Below are 22,054 nucleotides of genomic sequence, written 5' to 3'. Positions count from 1 at the left end.
ATAAGGTATTTTTTCCATGACACTTGTATATAGGATGTAATACTGTACCAGAAAATAAAGTCACTCTTATATTTGATTTTAAAAATTCAGTTGTGGTAAAATATACTGCCATTAAGTTCTTAGGTTTCTAATTATTAGAGAAGCATTGAACTAAATTCATCTAGTTAACAGTGTCTACTTTTGTCCTTCCTCAGAATGTATTATTGCCTGAATGCTTCTATTCCTTTTTTGACCTTCGAAAAGAATTCAAGAAGTGTTGTCCTGGTTCACCTGATATTGATAAACTGGATGTTGCAGCAATGACAGAGTGTATCCTTTAAGTGATTACCCAAGAATCATTTGCAAAGGTAGCTCTGGATAAAATGGCAATTCAAGAAAGTTTAAAGTATTTTTAAAAAGATTTACTTATTTGAGAGCTATAGCTTGCGACGAGCATGAGGGTGGGGGGAGGGGCAGAGGGAGAGAATCTTCAGCAGACTCCCTACAGAGCAGGGAGCCTATGCAAGGCTTAATCCCATGACCATGACATCATGAACCATACCAAAACCAAGAGTTGGAGGTTCAACCAACTGAGCCACTCAGGCACATCTAAAATTTTTTTTTTAAGATTTATTTTTAATAAAAAGACATTTATTTGAGAGAGCGTGTGTGAGCAGGGGTAGGAGCAGAGGAAGAGGGCAAGAGAGGATCTCAAGCCGACTCCTGACTGAGTGCAGAGCCAGATGTAGGGCTGCATCTCACAACCCTGAGATGATGACCTAAGCTGAGATCAAGAGTCAGTCGCTTAACCGACTGAGCCACCCAGGCACCCCACCCCTAAAATACTTTTAACTTTGTTAGTGTATGAACGAAATTTACTTCTCCAAAATTTATTGTACTAGGAAGAACTAATAGTATAATTACAGGCAACTTTCTCGAAGTAGTTATGATTTACTGAATTTGAATACTGATTTAGTTAGATGGACCTAGAATTGGATTTTTATGAGCTGAGCACATATAAAATAGAATTCAGGTTCACATTATTGGGAGTGTCTGGATTTTTTTGGTTGAAGAATGGGAAGACTACCTTTGATACTGATTCTAAGGCCACTTGTTCTTGATTATCTTGGTTTTAGGAATTCTACATCTTTTGAATGGATGAGAATTTTTTTTTTAAGTAGCGGTATTTGCTCTTTACAAACATATCTTTATATATATATCTTTATATTTATATATATATATATAAAGATTTTATTTATTTATTTGGCAGTATGTGTGAGAGAGAGCACAAGCAGTGGGAAGGGTTAGAGGGAGAAGCAGGCTCCCTGCGGAGCAGGGAGTCTGATGCGGAACTCAATCCCAGGACCCTGGGATCATGACCTGACCCAAAGGCAGATGCTTAACTGCGGGAGCCACCCAGGTGCACCTTTACAAACATTGGTACCCTTTTTAACCCTTCTTGGGTTTCTCAAATACATCTGAGATTGTGGTGATGATAATAAGTCATCTTTTGAGATGATAAAATGATGTTGGGACTTTACCCCCCATTCTTTCATTACCAAGATTGTATCTTTGATGCACTGTGTATTGTAAAAGTAAATTTTATAATCACAAATCTTGTAGTCATGACTGACCCATCATCTTTCATCCAGTAAGACTTTAAAGTGCTAACTAATAAGTAGTCATGTGCTAACATCAGATGTGAAATTGAGTAATAGAAGAGTTGGGCAACTGACCCAAAGCCACTATGAGAGCCAACTTGAAGTCAGATTTAAGTTACTTTCAGGAACTTAATGGGTTGTAGATGTTTATTCTTTTTCTTTTTTCATTCTTTTCAAGAGTTAAAGCCTGATTTTTATTTTATTTCAAAATTTCACTTCCTGATTGGAAAATGTTTGCATGTTTTTCCTAACCCCTTATAAGCAGGGAAAACCCATTGTATCTGCCTTCTTTCTAGAAGTAGTTAGCTAGAAATTTGCTTTCACGTTACCACTAGTGCTGGGAGGTAGGCATGCAGTACGTTTATTTTAAGGGAATTCTTGTAAGAATTAAAAAGTTTGGGACAGTGGAAAAATTGTTACTAATTGTTCTGTTGGTTTGAAAGTGATACTAGTCTGCTAGGACTACCATAACAAATATATTAGACTATGTGGCTTAAACAACAGAAATATAACTTGCTCATAGATATGGAGTCTGGGAAGTCTAAGGTAGACAAAATAGAGAACCAAAGAAGTCTGTTAAAAAAAAAAAAAGATGAAAGTCTAATTTAAAGTTATCTAATTTAGAAAAAGACAATTTGAGTAAAAAAGGCAGTATATTAAGAACTGTTTATTTTTGACTATTCAGTATCCTCTTTTGGCAAAGACAATCTTCCCCTAGTGATGATAGGTCACATGCTAGTAAGTTTCCCTAGCTATAAGCAAGAGGTTATTATGTTTGGGTTTTTCAGGTTTCTCAATGTATTGACAGTTCAGGGAAAACTTACCAGAAGTTCATCTGTTTTCTTTTTTCCCCTTGGTTTCTTCTTGAGACCTTCATGTATATAAAATTTGGGGTTATTAGTAAACATTATCAGTGTGGTAATCTGGACTTTTTACTTGGTTTGTACTTTATTACCTACATACCAGTATATAGTAATTTTTTTAAATAAAAAATTGAACTATCTGACATTTAAGTGAAGAAATAGGATGCTTTGCTGATTATTTTTTGTCATTCACTTTAATCCTAGCTCTAAAATTTATTTATTCGAGAGAGAGAGAGCATGACCAGGAGTAAGGGCAGAGGAAGGGAGAGAATCAGGCTCCTTGGGAGCCTGATGTGGGACTCAATCCCAGGACCCTGGGACCATGACCCAAGCCAAAGGCAGACGCCTAATGACTGAACCACCCAGGTGCCCCTTGTTGGTGGTTCTTTTTTCAAGTTCCATGAAGATGAAAATCAGAAATAATTTGACTATAGTAAACAAATGAATTGTGAATAAAGCTAACTTGGGCTCCAATTCAGACACAGGGCACTTGAAATATGAAGAAGTTCATGGCCATCTTGTAATGCATTCATTGGAATAACTAGGGTATTTTCTATTTCTTAAAAATCTTGATTATATCCTACTTTCTTTGGGCTTACATTGGAAAAGTCTTAGGTTTTTAGTTTTCTTCCCAGTTAGAAAGTAGAATTTTAATCTTAACTGTTTTTATTAATGTTCTATCCGCATATTTCCTTACCATTTAACAGGTAAGAAATCTGGTGCGCCTGGGTGGCTCAGTTGGTTAAGCGACTGCCTCCGGCTCAGATCATGATCCTAGGGTCCTGGGATTGAGCCCCACAGTGGGCTCTTTGCTCAGCTGGGAGCCTGCTTCTCCCTCTCCCTCTACCTGCTACTCCACCTGCTTGTGCTCACTTTCTCTCTCTTTGTCAAATAAATACCGTTTCAAAAAATAACAATAGGTAAGAAATCTTAAGCTTTCCTGACAGTGGTTTTTTTTTACACTGAAGCTATGATCAGTTATTTTATGACTCCTATTGGGAGGAAACATTATTGGCTTTACTGGGCCACCTAAGTTCTCAGGTCAAAAACAATCATACCAGATTTGACTATGTACTTGTCCTTATCTATGCAGAGGCTTTCCACAATGTCTGAAGAGTTGTGTTCTTTCAGATCACTAAGTATTTCCCTTTCTCGTATGGAAATGACACTGAATTTGGAAACCTAAAGATGGTCATTACACATCCTTGATGGTTTTGCCAAGTAGATGGGGAGTCATTTGCTCCTGAGGGATTACCTGTCCAACCAGGTAAACCAGGGGAGGGAGAGGCTCTTGCCAGCCCTTGGAAAGGAACAAGTAAGGGAATATCCAGCTTCACTTTCCTGGGAAAGTTACTTGCGTTTTCTCCGGTGTCCTACAGGAAAGCTTTGCAAAGTACCAGGAGCAGTGTAAATGAAAAAGTAGGACTACTTTGATAAAATAAAGGGTTTAGGAATTCTTGAACACAGTGCTGGTCCTTATTTTAGCACTTACTTCCCTCTTTTGTCTTTGTTTTGGTTCTGAGACCACTTCTGGTGTTAGTGTTGAACCTTTCTGAGTTCTTCAAGTTGTAGTTTTGCTACTTGCCTTTTAAAGTATGCAGTCTCAGAAGAGAAGACCTCATTTTGCAGGTGAACTGTGGGTAAGCATTTTGTAGGCTTTTTATTGAATCAGGTGAGGTGGCAAGAGTGTGAAAATAGGAATTGAGTCCTCTGATTTTTTTGGGGTGCAGTTGTGGGGAGATTATCTTAGATTTTTAGAGGAAATTAATATAAGCTTTCTCCTGTGAAAAAGACATTTTTATTATGGGACTGTTTATATAAATGACTTCTTTTATTCATTTTTAAAAAGAGCAACCCTATTTTTTCCCCAATGGTGGATGGAATTACTTCCTCCCGGTTTCTTAACCTGTATTTTCTTAGCTTTGTTATTCATGAACTAATTTATTCTCATTAACCAAGACCTTGTCCATTGTGTTTACTTTACTTTGCCAAGCCTTTAATAAGAACTTTTTTTTTTTTAAAGATTTTATTTATTTGAGAGAGAGACAGTGAGAGAGGAAACACAAGCAGGAGGAGTGGGAGAGGAAGAAGTAGGCCTTCTGCTGAACAGGGAGCCTGATGTGGGGCTTGAACCCAGGACCCTGGGATCGTGACCTGAGCCCAAAGCAGACGCCTAATGACTTAGCCACCCGGGCGTCCCTAATAAGAGCTTTTTAATAAAGTCTGGCCTTGTAGGGCAAGCATGTAAAAGAAGGTTTGTGAGTTAAGTGCTTACGTGTATGCCACCAGCAGGCTCCTCACAACCAGTGGAGGAGTGTCACCCCCTTTTTACAGCTGGGAAGACTGAGACTTAGAGGTTTTAGCTAGAGGTGCCAGCACTTTAGCCAGAGTCATTCTCATGTAAAAATCATGCTCCTTAACTAGGGGATAATACTCTAGAATTTATAAAGCCATTTGAGGGTGAGATTGGCTATTTATAATAGATTATGTCCCTTCTAGGTTTACGTTCCCATTTCCTGAGCACATACTGAACTGTTCAGCAAGAAAGAGGAAGTAACTTCGTAAAATTTCTTATCCAGTTCCATCCATATGTGCTGTTTATTATTAGCAAATACCATTTCACTAGTGCAGTTTTCCACTGTCAGGATGAAAGCAACAATCACTAAACCACTCCTGTCCACCCATCTAAGGGTTAGTAGGGGTGTGTCTGTCTCACCACTTCTTGATGGGGTGAAGGATTTATGTGTGTGCATGTGCTAATACAGTGACATTTGCCTATTTTTTCCCATATATTAAAGATGGAGATGGGTGCCTGGGTGGCTCAGTGGGTTAAGCATCTGCCTTCAGCTCAGGTTGTGATCCCAGGGTCCTGGGATTGAGCCCCGCCTCAGGTTCCCTGCTCAGCGGGGAGCCTGCTTCTCCCTCTGCCTCTGCCTTTCTCTCTCTCTCTCTCTCTCTCTCTCATGAATAAATAAAATCTTAAAAAAAAAAAAAAAAAGACAAAAACCTTAACAGCAGAATGGTTAAGAACAGGAGCTTTGGAGTCAGATTTATTGGGGGTGAATTTAGTGTACCCCTCAGCTTCAGTTTCCCTATCTTAAAATGGGCATGCCTATTGTAAGGAATAAGATACTATATGCAACCACTTAGCCAGTACCTGGCCTGCCATACACTTTTCTGTGTTGACTATGATCCTTTGAGTTTTACCGGGGTGGGGGGTGGTCCTCAGATGAAGAAAAATAGCTTCCAAGGACTTAAAAAGGACTTGATTACTGATTTAAGAACTTATTTAAACTATTTTACACTTAAGACTTTTTTTTTTTTTTTTTACTTTGAGTGAGATTGGATATAGACCTTTTAAACATCAAGTGTTTTAGTACACTAAAACACTTTAGTATTAGCTGTGTTAGTACAGCTAATCTTCAAGGTTAATTTTGCTTTCCATTTGTAAAATTGTATGTGTAGTTAATTCTGCACTTCCGTACTTCTTCTGATAAACTGAACGGGGCCTTTACAATTGCATAAACCTTCATTGCCTTGCTTAAAAAGGGGAGGGAAGTGCTGAATCCTCCTTGGTACCTTTCTGCGTATGAAAGGGATTTTAAATATCTTCAGGTGTACAGTTAAGCTAGGTTAGTAGTTGACCTTGTTAGCTAGAGGGGGGAAGAAACTATCTTTGGCATCAGGTTGGCATGATATGAGCCAAATCTGTAAATACTCTGGTTTGTGGTCTGTAATGGGTGACTAGAAATATTGTATATTCTTGGCCAGCACTCAGTTATGTTAATTTTTTGTGGTTTATTTTAATTATAAAATAATTTTTTTAAAAATTTATTTATTTGACAGAGATCACAAGTAGGCAGAGTTAGGCGAGGGTGGGGGGGGGCAGGCTCCTTGCTGAGCAGAGAGCCCAGTGTGGGACCTGATCCCAGGACCCCAAGATCATGAGCCGAAGGCAGAGGCTTAACCCACTGAGTTATAAAATAATTTCAAAATGTGAGTTTGGGAATTTCAGGGTAATTTTTTGGTTTATTTTAGAAGGACTGAGAAGACTTGTTCTCATAGTCTCCCTTTCCTAATTTGCTTATCCCACCCAGGTGTCTTTTCCTAAAGTAAAAATACTCACTTTCACTCTTTTATTGAATTACGTAAGTCTGTCTTATTTCTTTGACAGTATAATTGATTTGTCAGTTCTGTTTTTTGTTAACAATAATATCTCCTGAGGTAATATTTGTTAGGATGGGTCTTATTGTTTTCCCTCTTAGAAGGAGTAAGCCCTCTTGGAATAGAATTAAAACTGTGGTTTTGGATTTTTTTTTCCCCCCAGCATTTTATTCCTAGTATGAAAAAGTTGTTGTTGTCTTTACTCCTAGTTATATTTTATAGTGGCATTCTTGATTTGTTTATATCAGAGCTTACTTTAAAATACAGAAGGTTATTTAGAGAATCAATTTTTTAAATTATGCAAGTCATTTAAGGGTGATTTATCACTTCTTTCCCTTCTTTCCTGCACATACTTATAGGAGACTTGAATTCTTCCTTGGGGTACTAATTCCACTTCTCTCTTTCCATATGCTGTTGGCTATCCCTTTGTTCATTAGCATAGGCATTTTGTTGTAATATGTCTGACCATTAAGCCATTGTATTTTAAATAAAAGAGCAGAGTAGAAGGGGAGGAAACAGATTTGTCTGCTGAAGGGTCTGTGGCAGGGAAAAATGGCTCGGGGTTAGAATTTTTAATTGGGATGCAGTTATAATGGAGCTTAAACTTAATCATTCCACTATGTATTTGTTTTATATATGTAATTCTCCTAATGTAAACTACAGATTTAGTTTAAAAAAGATGTTACTTACAAGTGAAAATTTATAATCAAATGTGTCCATTTTTATGCTCATCTTTTTTAAGTGGATGAGCTAATAGTGGCGAGCTTTGTTTAAAGGTGGTTATTTATTTATTTATTTATTTATTTTTGAGATGGTGAGCTCATATAAATGGACTCTGTAAAGTCTTGCTTTCTAAATTTCACCTTCAGCTAATACACATTTTGGGCTAAATCCTGAAATCGTTTCACTGAAGGAAGCACTAAGGAAATGTTCCTCCTATTCAAATAATGGCAAAGTCTGGACTTCTAAGTTTGGTATAAATGTGGCACTTTGCTCAATTGTAGCTTCAGATGTTAGTGTTGTTCCCACCATGTCTGGCTTTACCCTTTCTCATTTCCTCATGGCATTTCTCACTGTAAAGCTGGCTAAGCCTGTTCGTGCTGTTGTGGCTGCCTCGAGGGCAGAATGAGTAAGTTGTGTGATGAGCCATAAATCAGGAGGCATAGACTCATCTTTCCTTCCCTCAAGATCAGACGTGCAGCAAGCCATTCAATATGTAATTAAAATTGATAGGGGGAAGAATTGGTACTAAACTTTTTTTTTTTTAACCCTCCTTTGTTACTCATGTTAAATTCTGGTAAGGATTATGAATTGAACATGCCTTCTGAAGAGGATATGTGTGTGTGTGTGTGTGTGTGTGTGTGTGTGTAAATGTGTGTAAGTTTTGGTTTTGGTTTGGGCATGCAGGAGGTTGGGTGACTTTTGAAAGTTGTCAGGAGCTCAGAGCGGCTTATCCTTAGTGTGTGATGTCTTGAAGGGAAACGTGTTGGGACGTGTCCTGTGGAACCAAGTTAGCCAAATGTCTAGAACATATTCCTACTTTAAAAGCAGAATTCAGTAAATAATTCTTTATCTACTAATCCATGTCTGTCCAGACAGGATACTTTCCATCTTTACTTTGTCTTTTTAATTTTTTAAATTTTTTTTTTAAGATTTTATTTATTTATTTGACAGAGATCACAAGTAGGCAGAGAGCCCAATGCGGGGCTCGATCCCAGGACCCTGAGATCAAGACCTGAGCAGAAGGCAGAGGCTTTAACACACTGAGCCACCCAGGCGCCCCACTTTCAGTCTTTTCCACTTGACTTTTATATATACATTTAGAAATCTTCTGATAAAGTATTATCAAAATGAATTAAGCAAAGCTTCTTATCTTGGTGCAGGGAATTATATACACTTAGTCAAATCAGAGCTGTATTGTAATTCCCGCTCTTACCTACCAGCTGGGAGCCTGGGCGAGTTACGGAACTTACCTAAATCCTGGTTTCTTCATCCATTTGGTTTTACCATTATCTCCCTGGTGGGGCTGCTGTGAAAATAGAAGGAAACAGATGGTGTTTGCCATGAAATGGTGTTTAATGCCATCATTTATGTCAGTAGATTCTGAGAAATGATAAGTGCTGTCGTAGATAGCAGAAGTATCTACATGCTTAGGAAATGTATAGTACCATTGAGAGAGTAATATTTTATAGGAATAGTAATATCTAATCAACTCTTAAATTGATGGTTGCAGCCTAGAGCAGCCAGAAAGGTATTGGTGATGGATGGGTAGGAGTTACCTATGGTCTCATTTGGTTAAGGGATTACGAAGATAAACTTCATAGAGGAATTACCTGAGCAAAGGTGAGAAAGCTCGATACCTCTTATGTGTAGAGGAGAGAAAACAGTGGTTAGAGTGGAATATACTTTCTCCCTCCTACTCCTCCAAAGCTTAATTTCCCTCCAATATTCTGTTTGGGGACAGGACGTGGTAAACATTCCTGTGTGGCATTCTGGTTTTGGCCATCTCCAAACGATATCTCTTCCTTTAGGCCAGAGGTCAGCAAACTTTGAGTAAAGGGCCCGGTGGTCAATAATTTAGATTGTGTGTGTGTGTCTGTTGATATGGGTTTTGACACAGCACTGAACTGGGTTCATAAGTGGTGTTTCTTTGGCCAGTTTTCTTGAAAATCTTTTCCATAATGGTCTCGTATACAGGTGCTTTTTCTGATGGTTCAGTAGATAGTAAGGGGTGAAGTTGGAACAATTGGGAACTCTTAGCCTATGCTGGTGGTTCTCAACCTGAGTTGATTTTTTCCCATTCGGAGACATTTGGCATTGCCCAGAGATACTTTAAGTCAGAACTGAGGTGGATAGAGGCCAGTATGCTGGTAAAAATCCTATAGTACTCAGGACTACCACTCCCATCCTCACCCTCAACAAAGAATTATCTGGCCTATTGGTCAGTAGTGGCAAGGTTGAAAAACAGTGATTTATACAATGGGATTGGTCTCCATTTCTTGAATGCCTTTCTCTTGACTCCATTGTACCTAGCCCCTGACAAGGCTAAAGGCATTATTAGAATTGCAGCGTTCCAGAGGACCGTTTACTGGCAGAGTTTGTGTGATAAACTATGGCTAGTCATAGCTAATCCTTCTTAGTTCTGTAAGGATTCTTAAAGTCCTCCCACCTCCACCCCTGCCTTCCCAGAAAATTTAGGGCAGTTGTCTTCCCAAAGTATTTTCATCATTTGACTCTTGTTTTTCTGTCCTGTCATCATATTCCTTGAAAACAACACTCGAGGGGCGCCTGGGTGGCTCAGTGGGTTAAAGTCTCTGCCTTCAGCTTGGGTCATGATCCCAGAGTTCTGGGATCGAGCCTCGTGGCCCCCGGGGAACCAGCAGGCTCTCTGCCTACTTGTGATCTCTGTCTGTCAAATAAATAAATAAAATCTTAAAAAAAATTTTTAAAAAAACCCACTCGATTAATACTTTATTGTGTACTTTCCATGGATAATCATTTCATTTTATTTATTTTTTTTGAGACTTGATTTTTTTTTTTTTTTTAAGATTTATGCAGGGCTCCATCCCAGGACACTGGGATCATGACCTGAAGGCAGACGCTTAACTGACTGAGCCACCCAGGCACCCCTAAGACTATTTTTGAGTAATCTCTACACCCACTGTAAGACTTGAACTTATAACCCTGAAATCGAGTCACATGCTCTACTGACTGAGCCAGCAATGCCCCCCAATAATCATTGCCCTTGTTGCTTGAGCATCTCCTGGGATTGTTTCTCTAATCTCTCAGTGGGCAGGGCATTTATTTCATCACTAGATGATGTAAAGGGTTGGACTGGGGGGTGGGGAAGTGCAGAAATTATCATTTCAGCTTGATTATTATCCTGTTAGTATACAAATTAGTATGTGGTGAATGACCCTCAAAGTGTGTGGGTTATGAAAGTTGGCCACCCCAGGGCTCTAGGAAGAAGGGGAGGACATCACTTTTTATAATGCCTGCTTTGTGCCCTGGACTTGTTTTATCTCCTTTAATCTTCACAAAAATGCCCAGGGAGGCAGAGATTATCACAGTTTTGGCTTTTCAGATAAGCTGAAGTTCAGTGGGGTTGAGTAATTTGCCAAGGAACATATGGCTGCATTTCTACATGTGGTATGTTTAAGGGCTGAGAAATGTAGCTGGGTGAGGGACAGCAGGAGTGAAATTGTCCAGCATAGTGAGAAACAGTATCTCCTTAGTGGAGAAAGAAGGGGGAGGGGAGGGTGTGTAGGAAAGAAATGAAAAGGGATTTTGGATTGAATGGAGAAGGATATTGCTCATTGAATTAGCTCTTTAGATGATTGGTTTTGATACTTTGTGGATGGAGCTCTCTGAACTGTTTTAACATTGTATCCTCTTTGATTGCAGTGAAGTAGTGCTTTGAACTTAATGTCTGTCTTCATTTTTCACCCTTATTACAAAATACCAGTTAGAAAACTAAAGGCAAGCATTCTAATAACCACCCACCAGATGGCTGTTTTCATTTTAAGCTCCAGAAAAGACAGAGTAGCGTAGTGTTATCTATTATACGCATCACACTGCATTATGAAATCTGCGCAAATTTATGCATAATACCTAGTGTGACTATAGTATTGAAACTTAAAAATAACAAAATTAACCATTGTAGTAGCTGTTAACTTCTTGACAAAGATAAAAGTTTATTTTAGAAAGATGGTAAATGGGGTGCCTGGGTGGCTCAGTGGGTTAAAGCCTCTGCCTTCGGCTCAGGTCATGATCCCAGGGTCCTAGGATGGAGCCCCACATCAGGCTCTCTGCTCTCAGGAAGCCTGCTTCCTCCTCTCTCTCAGCCTATTTGTGATCTCTGTCTGTCAAATAAATAAATAAAATCTTTAAAAAAAAAAAAAAGCTGGTAAATCTGTAAAACTTGATGGAAATCTTTTCTGGTCTCACCCTGTATCACAGTTTAAGGCACTCTTTCTTTCTTTCTTTCTTTCAAGATTTTATTTATTTATTTGACAGAGAGAGATCACAATTAGGCAGAGAGGCAGGCAGAGAGAGAAGGGTGGAAGCAGGCTCCCCGCTGAGCAGAGAGCCCGATGTGGGGCTTGATCCCAGGACCCTGGGATCATGACCTGAGCCGAAGGCAGAGGCCTCAACCCACTGAGCCACCCAGGCACCCCATAAGGCACTATTTCTTAAAAGCCCTGTTTCCTGGCTTACCCAAAGCATGTATTCACTTGATCCAGAGCTACATTGGCCATTGTTAGCTCTGAGTGTTTGAATTGTTTCTACAAATTGACTCTCAAAGGACAAGCATTTGCTGCCATCTAAGACAGCTATACTACAGGGGCTCCAAAAATCTAGTAGGGAAGTTCCCCCTAAAAGTGGCATCGTAGAAATAGTGTCATCAGTAATATGAAGTGTCTTTTTTCAAACAGCCTAAAAAAGCCATTTGATAGATACCTCATGGTCTTGACTATATGTCTTTCAGTCCACATATTCATTGCCTTGCATATGCTGTAAAGGTAATAGGGTGAAGGAATTTACTAATTCTGGTGTATACTTCATGGTTTGACACTAAATGAAAGTGTTTAGTATTCATGCATTTGCTACTACTCAATAAATTCTATTATTGGTAGTGCCTCAGGACAGAATTGTTTGGGCCATTTTACTATATATTTACCCAAGAGGGTAATTGGAGACTCCAGGAAGTATGGGTGAAGTCCAGAGTGACAGGAAGCAACTATTCTGTGATTTCAAATACTTTGCAACCTTAGATGCATTTTACCTGGCTTGTTGGCTCTGTGTGAGTTTAATCTTGGGCTAGAAGCACCTCATTTTACTTCCTCAAAATGTTTTCTTAACTTAATATCCCAGGCTTAAACTTTGAGAAGACTAGTTCAGTCTCCCGGTATGGAGCCTCTCAAGTTGAAGATATGGGGAATATAATTCTAGCAATGATTTCTGAGCCTTATAGTAAGTATTGCTGTTGTAACAGTTTTGGACCTAGAATTTGGTCTTGCCGTGTTTACCTCATACACACTTTTGAATGTCCTCCCGCAGCTTTCTCTCCCTAATAGTTAAAATGATGACTTCTGTGTTCTCATTTTTAGATCACAGGTTTTCAGATCCAGAGAGAGTAAATTACAAATTTGAAAGTGGCACTTGGTAAGTCAGAGTGGTATTCCATTGGAGTCTTTTGTTTTATTCATATTGTGATACTTAACTCCCTTTGTATTTCAATAACTTCACTAAACCTTTTGGCTATCCATGTTTTAAATATTAGGTTATTTATAAAAGGTTATATCTTAAAGTGAGCTTGGACGTTGGGGGTTAAACTTAATGAGACTTAATACTTGCAACTTCAGTCACTATGACCCTTAGATATCCTGTCTGTGCTTCTTTTTGCCTCTCTGAACTATTCATCCTCTCACAGGAAAACTTACAAAGGAAAAATCGTAGGCTTTAAGAGTTCACAAGATTTTTACTAAGATAATTTAAAGTATGTTCTATCAGCTTCTACTTTAAAGCAAAGGAAATAAGTGGTAAGAAGTATGAAATGGTGGTATCTCTGTGATCACAGGTAGACCTGTTTGCTTGTAATCACTGCAGTGAATTCCTGAGACTGCCTGGTGCCTGAAGTGAGCAGAAACTTCTGACTTCATTGCCTATAGAGAGACTTTGGATCTGTTTAGTTGGGGAGAAAGTGATTCATTTAGGAAGTGTCCTAGGACTTCTGGAAATAAGAATATGGGAGGAACAGAACATCAAAATATATAATATTAAATATAAATAATATGTTATATAAATATATATAAATATTAATATAAATATATAATGACATCAAAATATATACTAGGTGATTTGCAAGTGACTCATTAAGGTGTGGCAACTCCTGTGCATTTCCATAAACACTCTGTGATGGCTCCCCTGTTTGATAGGGAAGATATTTTAATGGCAGAGTCCTGACTGCATGCATATATTCCTGACGTGGGTTAATTGCCAGCTTTATGCATATCTTAAGTTTTGCTGTCAAACTGGATTTCAACTCCACTGGTATACTGGCTGGATCTGAGAATAAATATAAACCTTTCCTTCTTAGTTCTGGGAATTTACTGGCCATCAGGGTATTGGGAGAACTTTGCCTCCTATGAGCTGATCCTGGGTCCTTTTGAGTGTATGCCCAGCAAGCAGCAGCTCAGCTGATGGATGGTTTGCTGAGTGACCTCAGCTTGGCTTTCTATAGTGAACGACCTAAAGAATAATTCGAACTGTGCCTAGGTAATCTTTGAGGTTATGAGATAAATCAGGCAGTATTACAAGTCTGTCTGGATACCAAATGATACCTTATATGTAACTAGGAAAGTGATAGCTTGGAATAGGTCAGATCCTCTAAGGCTAATGAGGCAACATGAAGTTTTGCTTGACCCACAGCAGCAAGATGGAGCTTATTGATGACAACACCATAGTCCGTGCGCGGGGTTTACCGTGGCAGTCTTCAGATCAAGATATTGCAAGATTCTTCAAAGGACTCAACATTGCCAAGTTGGTTTTCTTTAATCTCTATTTTACTTAGTAATCCCAAAGGGATAATGGGTGTCCTATCATTTTTCCTCACTGTACTTTTTTTCCCCCCACTGCTATCTGTCCTTTTCAAAGGGGAGGTGCAGCACTTTGTCTGAATGCCCAGGGTCGAAGGAATGGAGAAGCTCTGGTTAGGTTTGTAAGCGAGGAACACAGGGATCTAGCATTACAGAGGCACAAACATCACATGGGGACCCGGTACATTGAGGTATGTCCTCACACCCTGAGATCCTTGACATCTTGAATGAGTATTCATGTTGGAAGGCTCAGAAACTGTACTTACTTTCTCTTTCTTTTCTTAGGTTTACAAAGCAACAGGTGAAGATTTTCTTAAAATTGCTGGTGGTGAGTGCTTTTTATATAATGCGGCTTAAGAAGAATCTGAAATGTATTTATATACCAGGGTAGATAAGTGGGGTGTGAATAATTTTTATTACCTAAAGAACATAGGAGTTGACTTTTTAATTTAAAAAAAATGTATGTGTATATATATATATATAATATATATATGTATATACATATATATGTGTGTGTATACATATATATATACACACACACATATATGAAACCGTACAAAGGTGAAAGGGTCCTTTAAAGTCATGTACAATGGGAGAGAGTAGTTCTTAAAAGAAGTTAAATTGTCTGAAAACTACTTTCAAACAGCCTCACCAGAATACCTGGAATTGTTGGCTATGTGCTTGTAGGTTTTCTCTCAAGCTTCTGTAACTCCTCATTCAATGGCCAGGAACACGATAGTTTTCTGGCTCTAACATGTTTGAGTACATAGTGTTTGCAGTAATAAGGTCAGAAAAAAATGGGACCAGATACTGTTTTTATCTCGTTATTGAGTGATTTGTTACTTTAAAACCTATAAGGAACAGATGCATAATAAATGTTAATTATGGTTTGAAAGGTTTTTTTTTTTCTATACATAAAACTATCTTGTAAGTTTCTATTGCTGTTATACAGCTTTTTAGTGTATTATGAATATTTTCCCATGTAACCAAATTTTCTTAAATGTTAATTAATATACAGTATTATGTATCATACATTTTTTAAACACCCTGTTGGACATTTATAACTCATTTCCAATTTTTCACCCTAAATATGTTGCAGTGAATATTCTTGTATCTCTGTAAGTGCCACTCATTAGGATACCTCTAAAATTAGGATAGCTACATCTAAGAATGCAGGTAGACCTTCTAAAAGACTTTTGAAAATATACTATTGCCAAATATATGCTAGGGTGACTTTCACCGTAACTGTAGAGAACATTTGTATCTTGGTAATACATAGCCCTGGTTAAAATCCCTGGAACTGTTGAACTTGTAGCAAAAACATCTTGTTTGCACAATTTGCTGGTATATTTCCGTTTTGACACTTAATTCGTTAGATATGAAGGCTTCCAAATTTGTATAGCTTCAAGATTGCTTCCAAAATCATAAAGTGATGTTTGATATTGGTTGGGGATGAAATATATTTGGAGTTGCTATGGTTCTGAGGTTCCATGATAGATGGCAAAGTTAACTCCTGCATTAATCCTGGGATTTCATAGTATGTGGGTAGTATGAGAGTTTGCTTCTTGAAGGAAAATGTTACGGGGGCATCTGGGTGGCTCAGTAGGTAAAACATGCAACTCTTGATCTAGGGTTTGTGAGTTCAAGCCCCATGTTAGTGATAGAGCTACTTAAAAATAATAAAGGAAAATGTTGAGTATATGAGCTTGAAGGATATGCTTCTGAATATTTGCTATGTGGCAATATTATACAAAATGCTTGATGATAAAATGGTAATGAATCTCAAAACTGGCTGCCGTGTTCATTATACTCCCCTTACGTTTGAAACTTTCTTAATAAAAAGTAATCAGGAAAACAATAAATTGCCAAAGTGCTTTGTGTGTAGTAACTTATTATCATAAATCTATGAGGTAGGTAGTTTTACTCCCATTTTACAGATGAGGACACTAAAATATAGAGGTTAAACTTGACTAAAGTCATAGCCTAGTAAATGGCAAAGTCAAGATTGGACCCAGGCATTCTAGGTCCTTGACCTGTGCTCTTACCTAGCATGATGATTTACTGCCTCTCCATAAGAGTACAGTGATTGGTCATGATTTAATTGTCTGGCCACCTTCCCAAGTTAGGTGTTTTATGAAATTGTGGGGGGCCAGGGTTCGAATTTATTGGGAGAGAAACCGATTCCTGGAATGTTGTCATGAATTCAGTGGGAGTATGAGTTTTAATGATAAACTCAAGACATTGCCAAGAATTTTACCATTTTAAGCTGGGTGAAGTTGATGTCTTAACCATTTCTCCCCATGCTTCCTGGTATTTGTGTTCCCTAGGTACATCCAATGAGGTAGCCCAGTTTCTCTCCAAGGAAAATCAAGTCATTGTCCGCATGCGGGGGCTCCCTTTCACAGCCACAGCAGATGAAGTGGTGGCCTTCTTTGGACAGCATTGCCCCATTACTGGCGGGAAGGAAGGCATCCTCTTTGTTACTTACCCAGATGGTAGGCCAACAGGGGATGCTTTTGTCCTCTTTGCCTGTGAAGAATATGCACAGAATGCATTAAGGAAGCATAAGGACTTGTTGGGTAAAAGATACATTGAACTCTTCAGGAGCACAGCAGCTGAAGTACAGCAGGTTGGTTTTTAAGCGCATTTTGGTGGCTCTGGGTGATTTTCTGTTTATTTCCAAGAACAACCCTACATTATGGTGTTAAAACTTAAAGAATACAGAAAGTATAGGTGCATTTAGAAAAATTTCATTCTGTGATTAGAAGATAGCCACTGTTATTTTCTATGCATCCAAAGAAAATGTGTTTGTTTTTATGTAATTAGACTGTTACTATAGATACATTTTATATTTTTTTAAAACAATGTATCTTGCAAGTTTAACCATGTCTAAAAAATTTCATTTTTAATGTTACGTACATAATTTACTGAGAAAATCTATTATACATTTAAATTGGCCTTTTTTCATCTATAAGAAATTTCTAGATAAACATGCTTATGAAACTCTCAATTTCTGATTGCGTCTTTAGAACTGGATGGAGTGAGCTTTTAAGGTTTTTAATATCTTACCAAATTTATTTCCCAAAAGGCCTGATCAGTTCTATACTGCTGGTAATGGTATAAAGTGTCCTTTTGTCCTGTTACTCTCTCAGAATTCAGAAATGTTTTTGAGGCACAGGTGGGACAATCAGTTGGCCCAAAATGATCCAGACATAAAGCCATCTGTAGGGTTTCAAGCCTTTTGGGTATTCTTGAATTACCAGCTGAAGGACCTTTAAGGTTCTACATTTTTCTTTTGTATCTGAAATCATGCAGTCTGCTTCACATGTGGCTCTTCCAGCTTAATCTGTTTGGGTCCCCTAGTAGAATAGAGCAACTTTAATGATACATTTCATTTTTTAAAAGCAGTTTAGGACACTGACTTGACTATCATTCCTGTGAGTTCATAAAATGATTTTGTCTAGCTTCTTTCTGCAAAGCCCATTGTGTATGTGATTTGAAACAATTGCTCAGAGTTGAAAAGAATCTCTCACCTGGTAGGATACCGACATGATTTTTATACCTTGAATAAACATACATGACATTTTAAGCTAGTTCTGCATCCTGATGTACTCTAGTGCTCTTGAACCCTAAACTGTGAACATCCTTAGAATTTAAATAATTCTGTACCTTGTTGAAAATGAGTATCATATGGGTACCTGGGTGGCTGAGTTGGTTGGACGACTGCCTTCGGCTCAGGTCATGATCCTGGAGTCCTGGGATAGAGTCCCACATCAGGTTCCCTGCTCCGTGGGGAGTCTGCTTCTCCCTCTGACCCTCTCCCCTCTCATGCTTTCTCTCTCTCTCTCTCTGAAATAAAATCTTTAAAAAAATGAGTATTCTAAATTCTGAATTTCTAACATATGCTAAATATGCTTGAGGCTTCAAACATTAAACACATCAGTGCCAAACCAGAGGGGGGGGAAATAAAATCTTAGATCTTTAACTGGAAGAACAGTTTTATGGCAACTTGGCCCAAAACAGACTACTTCAGGGGCCTTGGCTACTGTGTTGTTGTTTTTTTTTTTTTAAAGATTTTGTTTATTTATTTATTTGACAGACAGAGATCACAAGTAGGCAGAGAGGCAGGCAGAGAGAGAGGGGAGGAAGCAGGCTCCCTGCTGAGCAGAGAGCCCGATATGGGGCTCGATCCCAGGACCCTGGGATCATGACCCGAGCCGAAGGCAGAGGCTTTAACCCACTGAGCCACCCAGGCGCCCGGCTACTGTGTTTTGATTTGGTTTAGGTATAGCGTATGCTGCCGCTATGTGACCTCACTGCAGTGAGGTTTGGGTGATAGATGAACTCCCATTCCAGCCCCCATCCTACTGATTTACTTAAGAAATGCTTAATCACATGCTCTACACTGTCATCTTTTTGTTCCTAATAATCATTTCATTCTGTAACTCCCTGCTCATCTCCTGTTTGGCAGGTATCAGAAGGTGCTTGACCATTTCTGTGCTGTTTGTCTACAGCAACACTTATTTTCCGTTCGTGTTCATTCCATAATGTTTGTGCTGTGTCTGGATTATTTATATAATTTTTTTTTCTTAAAATCTTGCTGTCTCTTAGGTTTCTTTGGCTGTGTTGTATTTGTTCTTTGATTTCTGTTACCTCTTACTTAGCAACTGAACAGGGTGGGAGTGAGGAAATTAGGGCAGTTTGGGGGAGGGTTTTGATTCTGTATTTTCAGTTTATGGCATGATTAAGGTTACAGAAGTAAGTTCAGAAAACTTAGGGTTGTCATACATGCTGTTTGCACAAGGACCTCCTAGTAGTATAAACTGGTAGGTATGTTCTATACGAAGGCAAAAGTAGACTGGAACCTTATATATATTTTTTAAAGATTTATTTGAGAGAAAGAATGAGTATGAATGAGGGCAGGCGGGGGGCAAAGGAAGAGGGAGAAGGAGAACCCTCCCTCATCCCCTATGTAGGGCTCAATCCCAGGACTCTGGGATCATGACCTGAGTCAAAGGCAGACACTTAACCGGTTGAGCCACCCAGGTGCCCCTTTATAATTTTTTCAATTTTTTATTTTTTATAAAAATAGACCAGAACTTTATAATAGAGTTTTGCCTGGGAGTAATCCATTCTCCTAAGTATAATGAACCTCTCATTCATTTTCAAGATAGTGGAATTCCAGGACTTTAAAACAAAACAGTCAAGTTGCTCTGTCTTTCCACTATCTCAAATTCACATCAAGACTGATTATTCTGTGGTCACCAAATAGTTTTTTTCATTCTTACATTACCAACCATTCAGTCTTGGGCTTTATACATTGTTATAAATGTGGCATTGTATTCTAGTATAATCCAGAGTCGCTGTTTGACCTGTGGTTCCTTTACAGTGTCATTCTCTTGCTTGGGTTTGGAGGTAGAATGTGATAACAATATTAAGGGGAACACCGTGCTTCATGAGATGAAATCTAATAGATTGCTACAAAAGTTCACATTTAGCCATATGTCCGGAGGGTTACACAAGCAGCATACTTCTCAGGATATTTGTCCTGAGACTATGAGATGCTTGTCCAATAGACCAGTCCTTGATCGGAGCTCATTGTGTTGTGTGTGGCATGTGACTCAGGCTGCAGTTGACAAAAGCGGGGGGTCTCCTTCCCCCACTGAACAGTAGGAAACCCTTTCCCCATAGGAGTGTCTCAAGCTTGAATATGTTTATGAATTATCTGGGGCTCTTGTTAAAATGTAGGTTCACGTTTCCTAGGTCTGGGGCAGAACTGAGACACTGCATGTCTAACAAGCTCCACAGTGCTGTGTTCTGGTTTGCAGATTGCATCGGAGGAGCAGGGCTCTAAATCACTTCTCTTTTGCTTCGAGTACAGGTCCTGAATCGGTTCTCCTCGGCCCCTCTTATTCCACTTCCAACCCCTCCCATTATTCCAGTACTACCTCAGCAATTTGTGCCCCCTACAAATGTTAGAGACTGTATACGCCTTCGAGGTCTTCCCTATGCGGCCACAATTGAGGACATCCTGGACTTTCTGGGGGAATTTTCCACAGATATTCGAACTCATGGGGTTCACATGGTATTGAATCACCAGGTAAGGAGTAATTTACTAGAAAACTGATTTGCTTGTTCTGAGGGGCAAAGGCCCTCTTCCAGTTTAAAAAAGAGAAAAAAAAGTACAGGTATTCATCAGTGGTATTGAAAGGAATACCTTTCCTTAAAGGAAAGCTTTAACTGTAGATGCCTGAGGTCTTTCAGATGAATGCTGAAAGAAAAGAGTGCTATCATCAGCATGGTAATTTAAATTCAGCTCTGATTGCACCATCACTTGTATCTACCAGGTTATCCATAGTCTTAGGAACAATACAAACACATTATCTGTCTAATACGACATTTTTACTGTTGCACCCACTGAGCTTCGCTGTTGTAGCTTGAAAGTGATTTTAGACCATATATAAACCAAAGAGCGTGTCTGTGGTCCAGATTCTTTTTTACTTATAGATTGGTTAGAACTCGCTTATTTTATATATGTGACATTAAGTGATATTTAGTAGAGTACAGACTTAGTTAGGATTTGTATCTGTACCACCTGAAACAGTAGGTGATCATAACAGATGCTTGAACGTGTTAATGAATTGTTGGGGAGCCTCCATCAAAGGAGAACCAAATTCTAATGGTATACAAATATATATTCTAAGCATATAAAAAGTAGCTCTGTCTTGATGTCTCCTGATTTTTGGTTAAATGAAATTAATCCTATTACTTGCTAAATAAGTCACCAGCATTGTATGCTGTGGTGAGCGGAGAATTTTTAAAAACCTGTAAACCACAGTGAGTCCAATTAAAATTTTGGAACTCTTAAAAGCAAGGTTGCATTAATTTTTAAGTTTTCTCTGAGCGTTATGGGTTGGATATAGGTGTGTATTGAAAATACCAACATTTTTCTAAATTACTAGTCTGGGTATGAGGAACCAGCAAACCTCCTGAGTCCCTGGCTTGGTTTTCCACACCAGCACATGCTCGTTCTAACTCTCATGTCCGTATTAAACTCTGCAACTTTTAATCTATGTACCCTCTCAGCATGCTTCACTGGTGGGAGTCCTTTTGAAGAAAACTTCCCTACAATTCAGCATTGCCAATAAATTGTTTGGTTTCTCTTTGAGCACCATTTCTAATAATCTAGGGGCTATTTTTGTTCTTTGATTAACCACCGTGGACATATTTGCCTGTTATTGACCCAGATGACCTATTGTGATTGCATTTGGGAAAAATACTTCTTGAATGATGGACAAGCTTTTAGCTACCTTGAAGATGTTAGGTTTCCATCTTGGATTGGGTTTCCCTGGTATCCCTCATTTCCCTGAAATGGTAACTCTTATGGTAACTTGCATGGTTATAATTTGCACAAAATAGTCCCTTAGAGACTTTTAAAGAAATCCATAAAAAAAGGAAAGGAGTCTTAAAAGCTGATCATGTCTTTTTCTCCCCCATAAAATGTCCATGTTAAAGAAAACCCAACATGTTCTGATTCTGTGAAACAGAGGTCTGTCAGCTTGGTTTTAAACAGGATTTTTAGCAAGCAATTTATAATAGAGGAAATGTCTATTAACACCTGTCTGGCTAAGGTTTAAGGTGGAGGTGCCAGGGAAGAGGTGAGAGGAGGACTCGTAAGCAAGGCTGATGATACAGCTTTCACCTACCCTCACTGTGCTTTGCAGTTCCCATTTCCTTCTCCCTTTTCTCTGTTCCTACGCCCACATCCCAATCTAGGCTTCAGGGAGAA

General features: G+C 38.7%; 1 protein-coding gene across 7 annotated transcripts in view; it reads left to right on the top strand.

The window, feature by feature from the left end:
• ESRP1 (epithelial splicing regulatory protein 1) overlaps positions 1-22,054 on the top strand; it is a 54,947-nt gene that overhangs the window by 5,985 nt on the left and 26,908 nt on the right. For all 7 annotated transcript variants that reach the window (XM_032858689.1, XM_032858686.1, XM_032858688.1 and 4 more), the window contains exons 4-11: positions 195-309; positions 12,542-12,640; positions 12,778-12,832; positions 14,099-14,209; positions 14,324-14,456; positions 14,551-14,593; positions 16,593-16,894; positions 20,147-20,365. In XM_032858689.1, the coding sequence (XP_032714580.1) occupies positions 195-309; positions 12,542-12,640; positions 12,778-12,832; positions 14,099-14,209; positions 14,324-14,456; positions 14,551-14,593; positions 16,593-16,894; positions 20,147-20,365 (1,077 nt within the window). The remainder of the gene's footprint in view (positions 1-194; positions 310-12,541; positions 12,641-12,777; positions 12,833-14,098; positions 14,210-14,323; positions 14,457-14,550; positions 14,594-16,592; positions 16,895-20,146; positions 20,366-22,054) is intronic.

This window comes from Lontra canadensis, unplaced genomic scaffold, assembly GCF_010015895.1.
Source record: "Lontra canadensis isolate GAN:19392208 unplaced genomic scaffold, GSC_riverotter_1.0 scaffold15, whole genome shotgun sequence".
NCBI classification, from domain to species: domain Eukaryota; kingdom Metazoa; phylum Chordata; class Mammalia; order Carnivora; family Mustelidae; genus Lontra; species Lontra canadensis.
This window is presented reverse-complemented; position numbering and strand designations above follow the sequence as displayed.